Raw genomic sequence first — 13719 nt, forward strand, 5'->3', positions numbered from 1 at the left:
AAACTTAAAATTTGTTGCCTGATTAAATCTGAAGGCACTTAGTTACATATTCAGCATTTTTTTTTTAATTAAACACTTTAATTACATCTATTTAAAAACGAAGTGAAGGAGTACTTGGTCTGTTTAAACAGACTAGGTTCCACCCAAACCCAAGCTTTTACTATGTCATGTCAAAATTAAAAAGACATTTTAGAAAATCCAACACATTTTCAATTACATTTGTCCTTGAAGAGTTGTTGCTTGCACTATACACATATTTACATGACAAACGTTTACCTTAGTATTTGCTCCATGCTGTCACTGGACAAATCAGGCAACAACACGGTAGGGATGATGATTCAACATCACACAAATCAACAGGTAACAGATGGAAACTTAAACTCGGAGTGTAACTTGATTTAGATTTTTTTAACGAATACAAATAAAACAGTGACGTTATCACTTTAAAGCAAGCAAAAAGCTGACTGTTCAGATACTGGGGGGGGGGGAGTATTTGTAAAACTAGTGGTGGCTGGTATTACATGTACAGTGCCCACCATCTCGACCATTGTGTCCCTGACCCCAAACTGCCCCAGGGGCCCCTCCAAAGTGTGGTAATTTGAGAGGGGACAAATTTGCGAAAAAGACAAATTTCAATGTGCCTTGTGTAAATTGACTAATAAAGAAATGAAACTTAATATATCAGCTGTGATATCGGGTTTTTTTTTTATATACTATCTCTGGTTTGAATAGAGGTTGACATACATGTGTAGTATGTAAGTAACTGTATTAACTGTAACAACACAATATACCTGTAAACATACAGCATACATGCATATAATACATACAGCATATAATACATAAATAAACTGAAAAAACACTCAAACTGTTTTTTGAGCTGCAAATATTATTAGATGGCTCTGCATAGTGAATACTAAACTGTACGCTGTGCATCATTTCAACATAGCTGAATAAACTCTAATGAAACAGTCTCATAATGCCATCATGTTCCAGTTTTAATTCAGTCTCAGATATTTTTTTCAAACCCAAATCATGTAAAGCCCTTAAGCCTAAAAACTATTTTGGCTTATTCACTGCGCTGTAAAAATTAAGTTAAGAGTTCATCATAATTAAGTTAAAAAAATAAGAAACAAGAGCTTTAAGTACATGCAGCAGAGACGCAGAACAATGATAAACATTTTTGGGACATTCACTGTCAAAGTGGCATGTATGGTTTCTTGAAATGATGAGATGCATGATGTGATGTTTTATGGCTTATACTGAAAACTAAAACATTGTTTTTTTGTTCATTTGGAGAAAAAGTCTAGAACAATCAGCCACACAGCAATAAGATAGTTGTTCTGTATTCAAACATATTCCATGTTACATAATAGAAAATAAATAAACTTGTTGGAACAGTGATGTTTTTGTTTAATACCCCTGGATTTGTCTGAACATCATTTAAAGAGGACATATATACACATTTTTAGGTATTTGTTCTGATGTTTGACTCATAAAGAGCAGCTACAAACAATTGGCTGCACAGTGAACACTAGATCTTGGGGAAACTGCATCTCACCCTGTCTTGTGTGTATTTTCAGCTTTCTCTCAAAATGGTCTGTGCAGGTCCCCCTTCCCCCTTGACCAATCCGTAGAGATGCTTTAGGAAGACTTCTGATGGGCTGCAGAGCACTACCCCCTCCTTTTGCCAGTGACACTGATTGAATGTTACTTACAGCTTGCGCTTCTGACACTTCAATACAACCAAGTATTGTTGGAATAGCGCCAACCTTGTATATAAAACCCCTTTCCCACTGGCCAAATAACCCACCTAAACCCACCTTGATCCTGCTTTCTTGTCCAATTTTTGTACGTACTGTATATCCATGTCTTTGTGATTAAAGTTTGGAAGAGAAAAAATAAAGCGCCGTGCTAATCCGGAATGGTAACGGCCAGTGTTGAGAAAACAGTCCTGTGTGAAGTGCCGTTTAAAAATGCACAGCATTGAGCTAGCAGCGGCATGACCATATAGAGAAGTCTGGCACACAGTGATGTCACTGTGAGGCAGAGTGAGAAAAAACCTGATGAAACAGCACATGCAGAGCCATGAAGAGCCATTGGAAACAGCCTGCACGGCTCACGTCTAAATGCACGTATCTTGTTATTTGATGTTTTGGCATCGTTCAACACGACTATCTGATATTGTTACAACATGTAGCTATAGGTCAGAAAAGATGGAAAAGCATAATAGTTCAACTCTAAGTCTTAAAAAGAAAAAGTGTTTTTAAATCTTTTAAATATTAAAATATGGAATCTTTGTCACACATTGCAGCTCCCTGTGCCAAAGTCGCACTGAAAGTAGTTTTGTGCTTCAAAATAGCTTACCGAAATTCTCACTGTGTACCTCAAGTCATTTCCCACTGTGTAACAACAGTCCAGTGTTTAGGAGGAGGAGGCAGCTGTGCCATTCCTTTGCTCCAGCTCTGACATGTCAGTCATCGGGGTATCACAGTTGTCATCTGTGTTGACAATGCTGTACTGACCGATCTCTGTGTTTACGGGTGTTCTTTGATTTCTTTCCTGCAGAAGAGCGTGGATAAAGGCCACAGGGACGGGCATCATGGCAAAAATGATCAGAGCAGCCAGAACAGCCAGAGCCCAGTCAGGGTAACCAAGGATCTCCTCAGAAGCCTGGAGGGGGGGGGAAGACTCAAATTAAACAGCTGGAGCTTATAGGATCTATGCAATACAAATTCAATGTGAGCAGAGCAATACACCATCAAAGTTTGTTCAAGCAAGCAAGCAAGGAAGTGTGTAAGTGTGTGTGTGTGTGTGTGTGTGTGTGTGTGTGTGTGTGTGTGTGTGTGTGTGTGTGTGTGTGTGTGTGTGTGTGTGGAGAGAGCAAGATACATTTTGCTTTATCATTTGCTAGTGTCTTTTTTTAACCGCACACACAAAAACAACTATTTACTTTAGTCAAGATGAACAAATTCAACACACTAAAACAGTATTGTACAGGCCCATCTCAGTAAGCTGTTTATTCCATCAGTGTGAACACGTTATGGGTGTATTTTATTCTCTTTATTATATTTGCCCGTACCTTCTCTTCATTCCATGACATATAGGTTGGGCGTTTCAGGAACATGCGAACAACAGTGGCTCCCAGCAGCCCCAGCATAGCAATCAGGCAGATGTATTTCCACAGGTACTTATAAATCACACTGGGACGCCAGCCCAGCATCCCCTCAATGTCGTCAAGGAACCTTCAGAAACACAGGGGTTAACTCAGATAAAGTTGACATTTACATGATCGAATTTAGTATTTCAAGATTCTAGACAGTCTAAAAAAATAAATAAACCTCACCTATCTGCTCCATACAGCCAAGACACACTGAAGGTCTCAAAACACACCACTATGATGAGGGGCAAAGTGGCAGAGTAATCATCGAACATCATCACAAAGTAGTTCCCACAGCGCTGGGTGAAGAGAAGGCCAATTAAAAAGCCAATGATGCAGCTGAAAACTGCAACAACATAAAAACCAGAAGAGTCATGTTAGGAGAGACATTGTTAGGAGAGACATTTTTCAAGAGTAATGAAAGCAAATGTACAGTTAACTAAAATTTTTCGGGGGGATATTTCAAAAAACTGAATTGCAGAATCAAGATTTTAATAGCGTCAGTACATCTACCATCTTGTTACAAACAGTGCTCTAGTCACTTAGCTAGCTAACCATCTTGACTCATGTCAGTAACATGCCGTTGAGGCTTGAATGGGTAGGTAAAAACAGTCGTCTTACTTGTGAATTTAGTCTTGTTGTTGGCCAGAGTTTTGAAGCGGTCGGTGAGTGGGGCGAGGATACCCTCCATAGTGCCAAACATGGTGCTAAGTCCCAAGTTGAGCAGCATGAGGAAGAAGAGCCCTGACCAGAAGGGGCTGCCGGGCAGGAGGGAAATGGCTTCTGTGAAGGCAATAAAAGCTAAACCCGTGCCCTCCACACCCTGAATACAAACAAGAGAGCCAGCTTTAGTTTATATGTACACAACACAACACCACAAAAAAGAGAACTGCAGAAACCTGCATGTTAGTCCAAAAACTCCCTAAACATATTTACCTTCTGCATCTCTTTCTCCAGGTCACACTCAGTGAAGTTGTGTGATTTCCCAAACACTTCAAACCAGGCTCCGTATTCCTTTACTGTCACAGAGCTGGGATCAGAATAGTTGAAAGCTGCATTCGGGACCACATTACCACTGCCAATCAGTTCTTTTAACTCATTCACATTACTAAGAAAAGAAAGGGGCAAAAGAAAATGTACTGTAAATAGGGGTGTGCGGAGACGTCGATATCTGTATCTGTATAACCAACAAAATTATCTGCATCTGTATCCGGATCCGGATACACAACAAGAAGTGGGCGTGGCTTATACCGGAAGTTTCTTTTACATTAGCCGCTCTACACAGTGTTGCCACAGTTACTTTGAAAAAGTAATCAGATTACTGATTACTTGTTACTCCTTAAAATAGTAATCTAGTTACTCTGCTGATTACTTGATCTTAAAAGTAACTAAGTTAGATTACAAGTTACTTTAAATGTTACTTTACAGGTTTTGAAACCCATATATCTCAATTTAAAACATGCACATATTAAGAATCATTGAAAATATATAAAATAAAGCTTGTAGGCTAGTAGCCTATAGGCATACTGTTTTCAAAATAATAAAAATTATGGTTTAAAAAATGTAATAAAAAAACATTTCCCCCCCCATGAAAATAAATGCATTCCTCCAAAGTGCAAAGACAGTAGCAGTGTCTTTAAACTTAACGTGCTTGGCCCTTCACTCTCATGCATTAATTTGACTTTTCTCTGCGATGTCTCATGTGTTGATAGACTGGGTGTGTGCGGCCACCGGTCGCCACGTGACTATAAGGTTCCAAGTTTTAAACACTTCTATCTCTTCAACGTCACCGTACCCAAATTCTAAATATCCCCATAGCAGACGCTATATTTCATGGGGGGGGAAAACGTTTGTTTTGCGCCACAGTTCAGCTTAGAATCGGCCGTAATGCTGCTGCACACACACACACACGCACACACACACACACACACGCACACACACACTGCATGTCAGAGACGAGGGGCGCAACCAAAAAGACGAGAGGAGCGGTTGGAGCAGTTGGAGCATTTAGAGACACATGCGTGCACATTTATTTACATTAAATCGCAATCGCAGTTTTATGCAGTTATGTAAAAATGTTACTAAGGAAAATGACATAAAAAGTAACGCACACTGACTTTGATGAGTAACTTTAATCTGATAACTGGTTTGGAGATAGTAACGCGTTAGATTACTCGTTACTGAAAAAAGAGGTCCGATGCCTGGCATCACTGAGCCTACATTAAAAGAAGTCACCCCTAAATTGATTTTCTAAACTAATATTCATTGTCAATGCAATTGTTGTCCCTTTAAAGCACCATATTGATCTAATATTGACATATAAGTCAAAAAGTCAGATATATTTTTACCTTTTCATCTCTCTCTTCTTTGTTCTCAGAATACGAAGACATTCAGGGGACGAAAATATTGATAAATAACAGCCCAAATCTGTGCATAGGCTACTCACTGTTAGTAAATGAGGGCCAGTGTTTTACTTTTAACTTAACTAAGATCCCCCTTTAACTGGGGGAAATTGAACAATCTGAAACTGGAAAGAACATGTAGGCTACAGCTGTAATTCATGATTTTTTTTTATCTCTATCTCTCCCCCTCCCTCTTTTTTCACATTTGTTTTACTAAACTAAGATTTAAGAACAATCTGTATCAACGTGTGCCAATCTCATAAACCCTAAATAATATCTTAGCCTTTCCACAAAGCCATATGTGATTTTAATGTGTCAAGTTTGCAGTTTCCAATTTTATTGTATGGGTCCTGAAGAATGCCTAGGCTTCTACACATTGATTGACAGCTGAAAAAGTACAGGTCCTAAGCACCAGTTTGATGGAAACGTTGTGCTGTTTGAAAGAGTTTAAGCAGTAGGCCTAGTGAATGTAAATACATCGGGGAAGGGCTGACGGTGACTCGGGGTGCAACATATTCCATCGGTTCGTCTCTTCTCCGCCACGGCAGCGGTTTACGAGGAAACTCAAATAAAAACGGCAGCTAATGCGACCGGTAGAACCCTCTATTCAAGGGCGAACGCTCTGCGTTTATCAGTGGATAAAAAGAGAGAGACCACGGGACGCGCCCGGTCCTTCTCGTGTCCACCGCAGATCAGCTGTTAGTGTCATTCTACCTGTTGTGTCATTGAGGCGGAACTCGCTGCGTCAATTAAGCGCATAATATAAAGAAAAAAAATCCCCAAATAATAACGGGACTATTCGGAAATGATCCGTATCCGTATCTAACTCATTATCCGTGCTTATACGAATACATATTCGGATTCATCCCTAACTGTAAACATAGAGTACACTCAAAAAGACGTATAAAGAGGAATGATAAAATATATAGTGTGTATTAGTGTCAGAAATATTTTTATACTAATGACTTACAGTACATTAAGTCATAGTGCATTGTGGGTCTTTTGGTGCATAACTCTAAAACATACCTGATTACACATTCCGTGACCTTTCCTTTGGCACGGAAGCCGAGCACAGCGAACACCACGAGAGTCGCCAGCACAGAAGTGAGAAAGTTGATAGCAGAGACAGTGAAGGCATCTCGGTGGCAGTTGTTGTTCTTGGGATTGTAGGAGGAGTAGGCTATAATGGACCCGAAGCCAAGGCCCAAGGCAAAGAAAACCTGTGTGGCTGCCTGCCGCCACACCTGTACGTCTGCCCAAATTTCCAGCTAGACAGATATGGATCGGAACACCAGGTTAAGTTAGGGACACATTCATATCTGCCTTCCTCATCCTAAACACTAAACCAGACATTTGATCTACTGATACCTTGGGATAGAACATGTAGCTGATCCCATCTAAGGCCCCATCCAGCATGAGCCCCTTGATGAGGAAGCAGAACAGGACCACGTAGGGGAAGATGGAGGAGAAATACATAACCTAGGAAGTGTGAAAGAATAATCACGTTAACAAGACAATCTAATCAGTTAACAGTAGAAGTCAGTTATTTGGTTTTGCCTGTGTGCAAGATTGCTGTGTTAACAGTCACAACATTATATACAGGTGTAATGCACTTATTTCCAATTATTTAATTTTTTTGCTAGTAAGCTGTGCTCCAACTGACTCTTTTCTATAACTTGCTTATTCCATGGGCTTGTGTAAACTGTCTTTTAGTTACTTCCATGCTGAATCCTAATTTCATCGCTTCCCATTTTTCCAACAGAGATCAATGAGGTTTCATAATATTAAGTGTAAAGCCTGCAGCTTCTTACATACTGAACATACAGCTATCAAGATAACAGGTGCTTTAGTCAGTACTGGTAATTGTGTCAACTTAAAATACAGTACATGATCATTTCCCCATCCAATATAACACGTTTGTTCCAGGCAGGACTACATTTCTGCATTAGGTCATGTTAAGTAAACATGAACCACTTAGGTCTTCAGCTATGGCATTTACGCTACAGTGTTGCCGTGGAAATGGCAGAGTAACATTTTTAGAGAGGATTACTATGCTTATTTGTGCACATTCTTAATGTCCTGTTGACCAATCAGATTGCATGGTCGGAACTACTTGTTGTAAAATGTCAGTGTGAAAAGCTTTGTGGTTCATTATAATGGGCTGATATGTGTAAGAACACAGTGGGTTTGAAGTGGGTCAACACCTAAGCCAGACATTCCAGAGAGTCCACAACACACAGTAAACACTGCAATCTGAGCCAAACACATGACTGGGATTTGACCAAACTGAGAATGCCCAAACAATGTAGTACAGGAAGCAATTTTGTCATTAAGTCAGAGCTTTTCAGCATTTTGTTGTTAAAGGCTCAGCTTGTCCTAAAGTAAACACTGTAATGGGAATGAAAACTCACTCATTACCACAGTATATTTCAAAATAAGTATTGTTTTGAGTTACCAAGAAATGTTCTTAGAAATATCACACCAACCTTTCCCATCGCCATTTCAAAAGCTTGCTAAGTAGTAGTAACTCATGAAGTTGACTGACAAAATGCTTCAGTCCAGTAGTTGCAGTGTATTAAGCGCTGTATTATCACACCTCCACTAAACCTCTGGCAGCAGATAAGTGTTTTTCTTAACACAACCACTCCCATGATAGTCAAATCAACACTTTTGAAAGCCAAAAGCCACGACCGACACACAGTTACCTTGACAGAGGTCTTGATGCCCTTGAACATTCCCAGGCACACAAGGGTCCAGGCCGCCAGCAGACAGCAGACGATGTACGGGTTGAAAGAGCCCGTCTCGTCAATTGAGTCTGTGATATCCAAAGCTTTGCGGTACCAGAAATACGACGTGGGGGAGCTCATTTCACATTCCTTCACTGGAGTAAAGAGAACAGAATTGGTTATTTAATGTGACATATTTGCTAATACATTTAAAAGTTAATAACTGCTCATATCTTGGCTGTTATGAACCTTAATGCTGTACGTTTACCTGTTACGTTTCCCTGTTTTGGACACTGTTTCCAAGGTAATGAGGACGTGAACGAGTTCCCGAGATAGAAAAGACTCCAGGCAAGGATCACATTGTAGTAAAGAGCCACAAAGAAACACACCTAAGGACATTAAAGAACAACATTTTATTAAATTTCAAACTAACAAACTTTGCAAATACCTTTTACCATATGCCAAAATAGTTTAACAAAAACTGTGTATATGGCTGTCGGTCGCGAGTAAAACAGCTGAATGTTGGTATTCAAGAAATAAAAGAGAAAGACACTTCATTGTATATGTAATGCACAGAAAAGCAACAGTTTACCTCTGTACTTCACTGTTACGATTCGGTAATTAGAATGACTGTTGCACTGTATCTCATCAAAGCTCTCCGTCTAAACACTTTTTTGTAGATCGGATAAATACACCATTGCTCCTACACATAAAGCACGAAGATTCTGCTTTTTTTTAGACTGAGGCAAAAGGTGAAAATAACTGAATAAAGCAGAAATGTCACCAAAAGCACACCCAGAATGAATTCAAGGTCATATACTAAACAATCTAATTGTTTTATTGTATCATTTAACAACTGCCGTTTCTTACCACACAGCTAGAGTAGCCGATCCCTGCGAGCCTGGGGGAGATGTACTTCCAGACTCCGATGCTGCCTTGTCGGATGGCCTGACCAGCTGCCAGCTCCAGGAAGAACAGGGGAATACCCACCAGCAGCATCAGCAGCACGTACAGCAGGAGGAAAGCTCCTGCGGAACAGAGGTGGCCAGCACTCATTTAGCAAAAACCAGCAACACAATTTCAACCTGAAAAAATCATGTAAAAAGGAAGCAGATTTTTGTCCTTTAAAAAAAAAATTACCACCACCTGTGAAACAGCATTCATTTAAAACATATTTCTAATCCATCATTTCGAACAGTGACTCAACTGTTTCATAAGCCGCCATAACCTCAACTGACATCACGAAGCCTTATTAAAAGTAAAAAAACAGCTTCAAGCAATCACATGGACTGAGTCTGTATTTTCCTGTAGAGTTTATATTGTTTCCCCTGGCAACAGATAGAAACCAGATGATGGAACATCCGACCGAGGTGTTTAGTTTTGCTTGCTTGGAGTTGTTTATATGTGACCTATAAACAATGTGTTAAATAGTCTAATGCTCAGATTTGAAGAAAGATTTATTTTGTAGTCCTAAAGGCATGGCGTGCATGCATGGATAAGCCCAATAATAGTAAGACTCTTTTTCATGACATGCTTTGACACGGACTACCCGGTAGTACCCACCCCCCTCCTCCTCATTTGAGTAAATACTGAATAGCCTGCACCCACAACATTGGCACATGGTCAAACAGGGCCCACACTTGTGGCACCCATATAACATGGATAACAATAATAAGAAAGGCACTTACCTCCTCCATTTTGGTGGCACAAATATGGAAACCTCCAGACGTTGCCAAGCCCTACGCTGAATCCCACCTGGGCCAGAAAATACTCTACTTTGCTGTTCCATCCTGCACGAGCGGGCGGCTCAGTGGAGCCCTGCTGGCTCTCCTCAAAGGCATGGCCGTTCACCTCTGGCTCTGTGCTTCCCGTCTTGTCATTGTCAGTTGGTAAAGGCTGCTTCTCCATCTAAGACAGTAGAAGAAAACACAACAAAAGAAAGAGTTGGTCAAAATGGGAAGCAGTGCATTAACCACTGCACTGATAACACTGCGGATGATCCTCCATGATGGTCAACACAGCGCACCCTTTGATTTTTAAATTTTCTGCCGCTGCGCAGTCGTCCACGGCCTTGATTTATGGTGAACCACTGACAGATTTTCAACTCTGACTCCAGAAGGATACTTTTTGTTTCACTGATTTATTCTAGTGATCTGGTGTATACTGTTTGACAATTTGTTATGTGCACCTAGATAAAACTGATGAAGTCTTATACAACATCGCTGCAATACATACTACCTTCTTAAATATCTTCATGCTACGCTTTTGATCAAAATGATCTTGGCGAAGTGCTTCAAGTGGAGTCAAGTGATTCTGGAAAATGCTTGTTAATAAACAGCCTATAATCTCTGTACACTGGTATGTAAACAAAGGAGGCCCAATGTAGCTAGCAACATATTTCAGTTTACATAGACCTGATCATTTTGGAAGCTGTAGGGTGGGGCTGTTGGATTGAAATATACTATAATATGAAGGTGTTTCTTATTTGTTGTCCACCCTGTTTAAGTGAGTGTTAAAGGAATTATTTTATTAAACAACCCAAGTGTTTTCAATAAAGAGAATCTGAGTCAGGGCTTCTTGAAAGCAGGTGATGTTTTTACTTGCAACAGCAAATGCAAGGGAATCAACATGCATCACAAGTGTAGCTTACATGATTGAGACAAGGAACTGAACAGTTGTACAGGTTTTAAGCATGAACATGGTGTGTGCGAAAACATCAAGTCTGTGTGTGTGTCCAAAGTTCACTCCCATCAGCAGATATTATTCTTTCCAAGAAGAGGGGGTCTTACAATTTCCAAGAAAGGCATGTTTTTCTTTATATTATGTGCACCCCTCTTTCTCCCAAGGGTACAGTAAATGCTCCAGGAGATCCAAAAAGTTCTTCTTGAACTTTTAACCATTGGAAGACACATTTATCTTCTCTTACGTGTAGTAGCCATAAGTTTAGTAGGGCAAAGTTCATAGCAAGACAGTATTGTAATGTATCTTCATCAAAATGTTATAATATATATAATGAAACAAAGTTTCGTTGACAGTGAGGGTAGGACTTGATGCAAGGGGCAATTCATTAAACTTAAGTTAGTGTGAGTGACCATTGGTGGAAACGTAAATAATATTACTCAAGTACTATTCAGCTAGGCCTACTTGTACATCACAGAGTATTTCTGCTTTAAACTAAAAATACTCCCCTGCATACATCTTATAACTATATTTACTCTGAAAATTCAGATTTATAATAGAGAATATAATCAACAAATATGTAGCCTATTATTACTGGCAAAACATTAGGTAGCCTAATTGTAGACTCATTCGCCCCAACTTCACCAGCTGCAACATTAACGCATCAATAATTAGGCTATAATAAAATGATATAACATAATACTGAAATGGCGACAATTATATGTTAGTGCATGGCTTTTTACTTGTTATAGTATTTCTACACTGTGGTGATCCACCCCACCACTTGCAACACAGGTGCAACATAATCCCTGATTAAACTAGGTTCCTACGCGTGCTCTTATCCTCTTCACTATAAAGACATTTGTAACCTGCGTAGGGATATCAGAAGTGAAACCGATCGACAGCATGGCCAAGAGCATCAGCAGACCGTGTGCCTTTGTTTGGAATATAGGCTATGTGAACACACACACACACACACACACACACACACACACAGAGGATAAAACCAAACTGACCTAGTCACAGGCTACCGTCGTCAACGAAGAGGCAGAAGAAACGCTGAAGATGGCAGAAAAACGGACAATGTCTGCGAATGCGATAATATTTTATTCTGCGGTCCATACAAAAGGAGGAAACGAGCACATGTGGCTGCTGTCACTACAATGAAATCAAACACGTCGCGAGCTCACTTACTCTTCAGTTTTTCTTTTTCAAATTAAATGGCATGTAGTAACTAAACGATGTGGCACACCAGATACTGTGAAGCCGATATTTTTTCATACAAAAATATTGAAACTCCGATACAAAGTAGTTCAATTCGCTAGTGTTCTTCCTCCACGCGCTTTCTGGCGGTTTATTGGTTCAGCAGTAGGCTTGTTTCTTCAGGAAGACTACAGTGGCCACACCCTACTACACTGCTGATTTCAGGGTCCGTACGAAATTTGAGTAGCCTACTAGTGTCAGCGAGGATAGAAGTACCCGAAATAAAAGGGGGCTGCACGCTAGTCCTTTTATTTCATATTTATGTTTTGTTTTAAATGTTTCTTTTTTGTTGGCCTAATAGGTTAATCGTCTAGCCTACAAAAACAAGTTATTAGCCCAATTTGATGTCTATAAATTGCTTGTTTTGGTTCCACCAACGATCCAAAACCTTATCAATTATATTTACAATAATAGGAAACCAAGAATAACAGCATTTTCACATTTGAAAAGCTGACAACCAGTGAATGTAGCCAATGTCCCCCATCGTATTAATGATCAAAGTAATTAGCCTAACCAATTATTAAAATGGTTGACAATTAATTTTCTGCAAATTATTCAACTAATCGTTAAAGCATTGGAGTGCTTAGTGGCACTCATTGCAGCCCATTTGCTGCAATGAGTGCTAAATTCTGTTTTGATAATGGATCAAATGACTAATTTGATGTGACAATTCAGGTCCATTGCATAAGAAAAATTAAATTGAAAGTACATTGAAATTCAGACGAGTTGAAGTCGCCTTCAAGGAGTCGTACAAAAAAAATGCTAAAGTACAAGTAGGCCTACCTCAAAATTGTGTACTACTCAGTTACCTTGCAACCTCATTACTTTGATATTGAAAGGGTTGCTGTGTTGACAAGCATCTATTTACAGCCCAATTTAAATGGTTCGCGTGATTGAGTCCAATAAGCTCGCATATAAACACACACACACACACACACACACACACACACACACACACACAAGAATGGCTTAACGATGCACAAGCCTGCGGGACGGGTCCATCCTGTGAGGATTGTTTTTCTTTTCCAAACCACGTGTGACTGTAGCCCATATGTTTCCAGGTTAAACATGTCGTTTAAAAGTGGAAGTGGCAATTGCCGCCTGTTGAGTTTTTTTTCTTTATTCGTAACCTATGAGAAAATGTGTTCACTTGTAATAACCTATGGCAAGATAAAAGTTGATTAGCATCAGATATTCCCTCCCTGTAGTAGTTAATTTCAGTTGAAGAAGGCATTAAATTGCTGATGCAATAGTCTTCTCCTGTCAGTTGGCATGCTTTTCTGGGAGTCTGGAAGAAATTGGCAGTGTATGTAACACCATTCAGATTCTGCAGTTATAACACTTTTTTTTCCATTAACGTGATCAGTCCTACATGGCTTCATTGCCGATCTCTTTCTAATCGACTTGACCTGACCTGGCACAGTGACATTACCCTGGACCGCACACTGCATAGCTACACACGAGTGCTGTGTGCCACGTATGCTTTCTGTGG

At 39.8% G+C, this 13719-nt stretch overlaps 1 protein-coding gene across 1 annotated transcript; it reads right to left on the reverse strand.

Moving 5' to 3' along the window:
• Positions 1–1397: 1397 nt before the first annotated feature.
• LOC307267036 (sodium-dependent neutral amino acid transporter B(0)AT2-like) lies at positions 1398–12305 on the reverse strand. The gene is made up of 12 exons (XM_080049220.1): positions 11981–12305; positions 9974–10193; positions 9156–9313; positions 8554–8674; positions 8265–8440; positions 6928–7038; positions 6586–6827; positions 4094–4265; positions 3779–3980; positions 3344–3503; positions 3080–3242; positions 1398–2670 (listed from the first exon to the last, which is right to left on the reverse strand). Exons 2-12 carry the CDS (start codon positions 10191–10193, stop codon positions 2422–2424), a joined length of 1974 nt encoding a protein of 657 aa, XP_079905346.1. The 5' UTR covers positions 11981–12305; the 3' UTR covers positions 1398–2421.
• Between the last annotated feature and the right edge of the window lie 1414 nt (positions 12306–13719).

The sequence above is a fragment of the Ammodytes marinus genome (genome assembly GCF_949987685.1).
Source record: "Ammodytes marinus genome assembly, chromosome: 20".
In the NCBI taxonomy this organism is placed as follows: domain Eukaryota; kingdom Metazoa; phylum Chordata; class Actinopteri; order Uranoscopiformes; family Ammodytidae; genus Ammodytes; species Ammodytes marinus.

Coding starts and splice junctions, on each gene's coding strand:
- LOC307267036 (XM_080049220.1), bottom strand. CDS start 10,193: ATGGAGAAGCAGCCTTTACCAACTGACAATGACAAGACGGGAAGCACA. Junction 3,981..4,093: donor TGGAGAAAGAGATGCAGAAG/GTAAATATGTTT, acceptor GTTTGTATTCAG/GGTGTGGAGGGCACGGGTTT. Junction 2,671..3,079: donor TGTCATGGAATGAAGAGAAG/GTACGGGCAAAT, acceptor CCCCCCCTCCAG/GCTTCTGAGGAGATCCTTGG.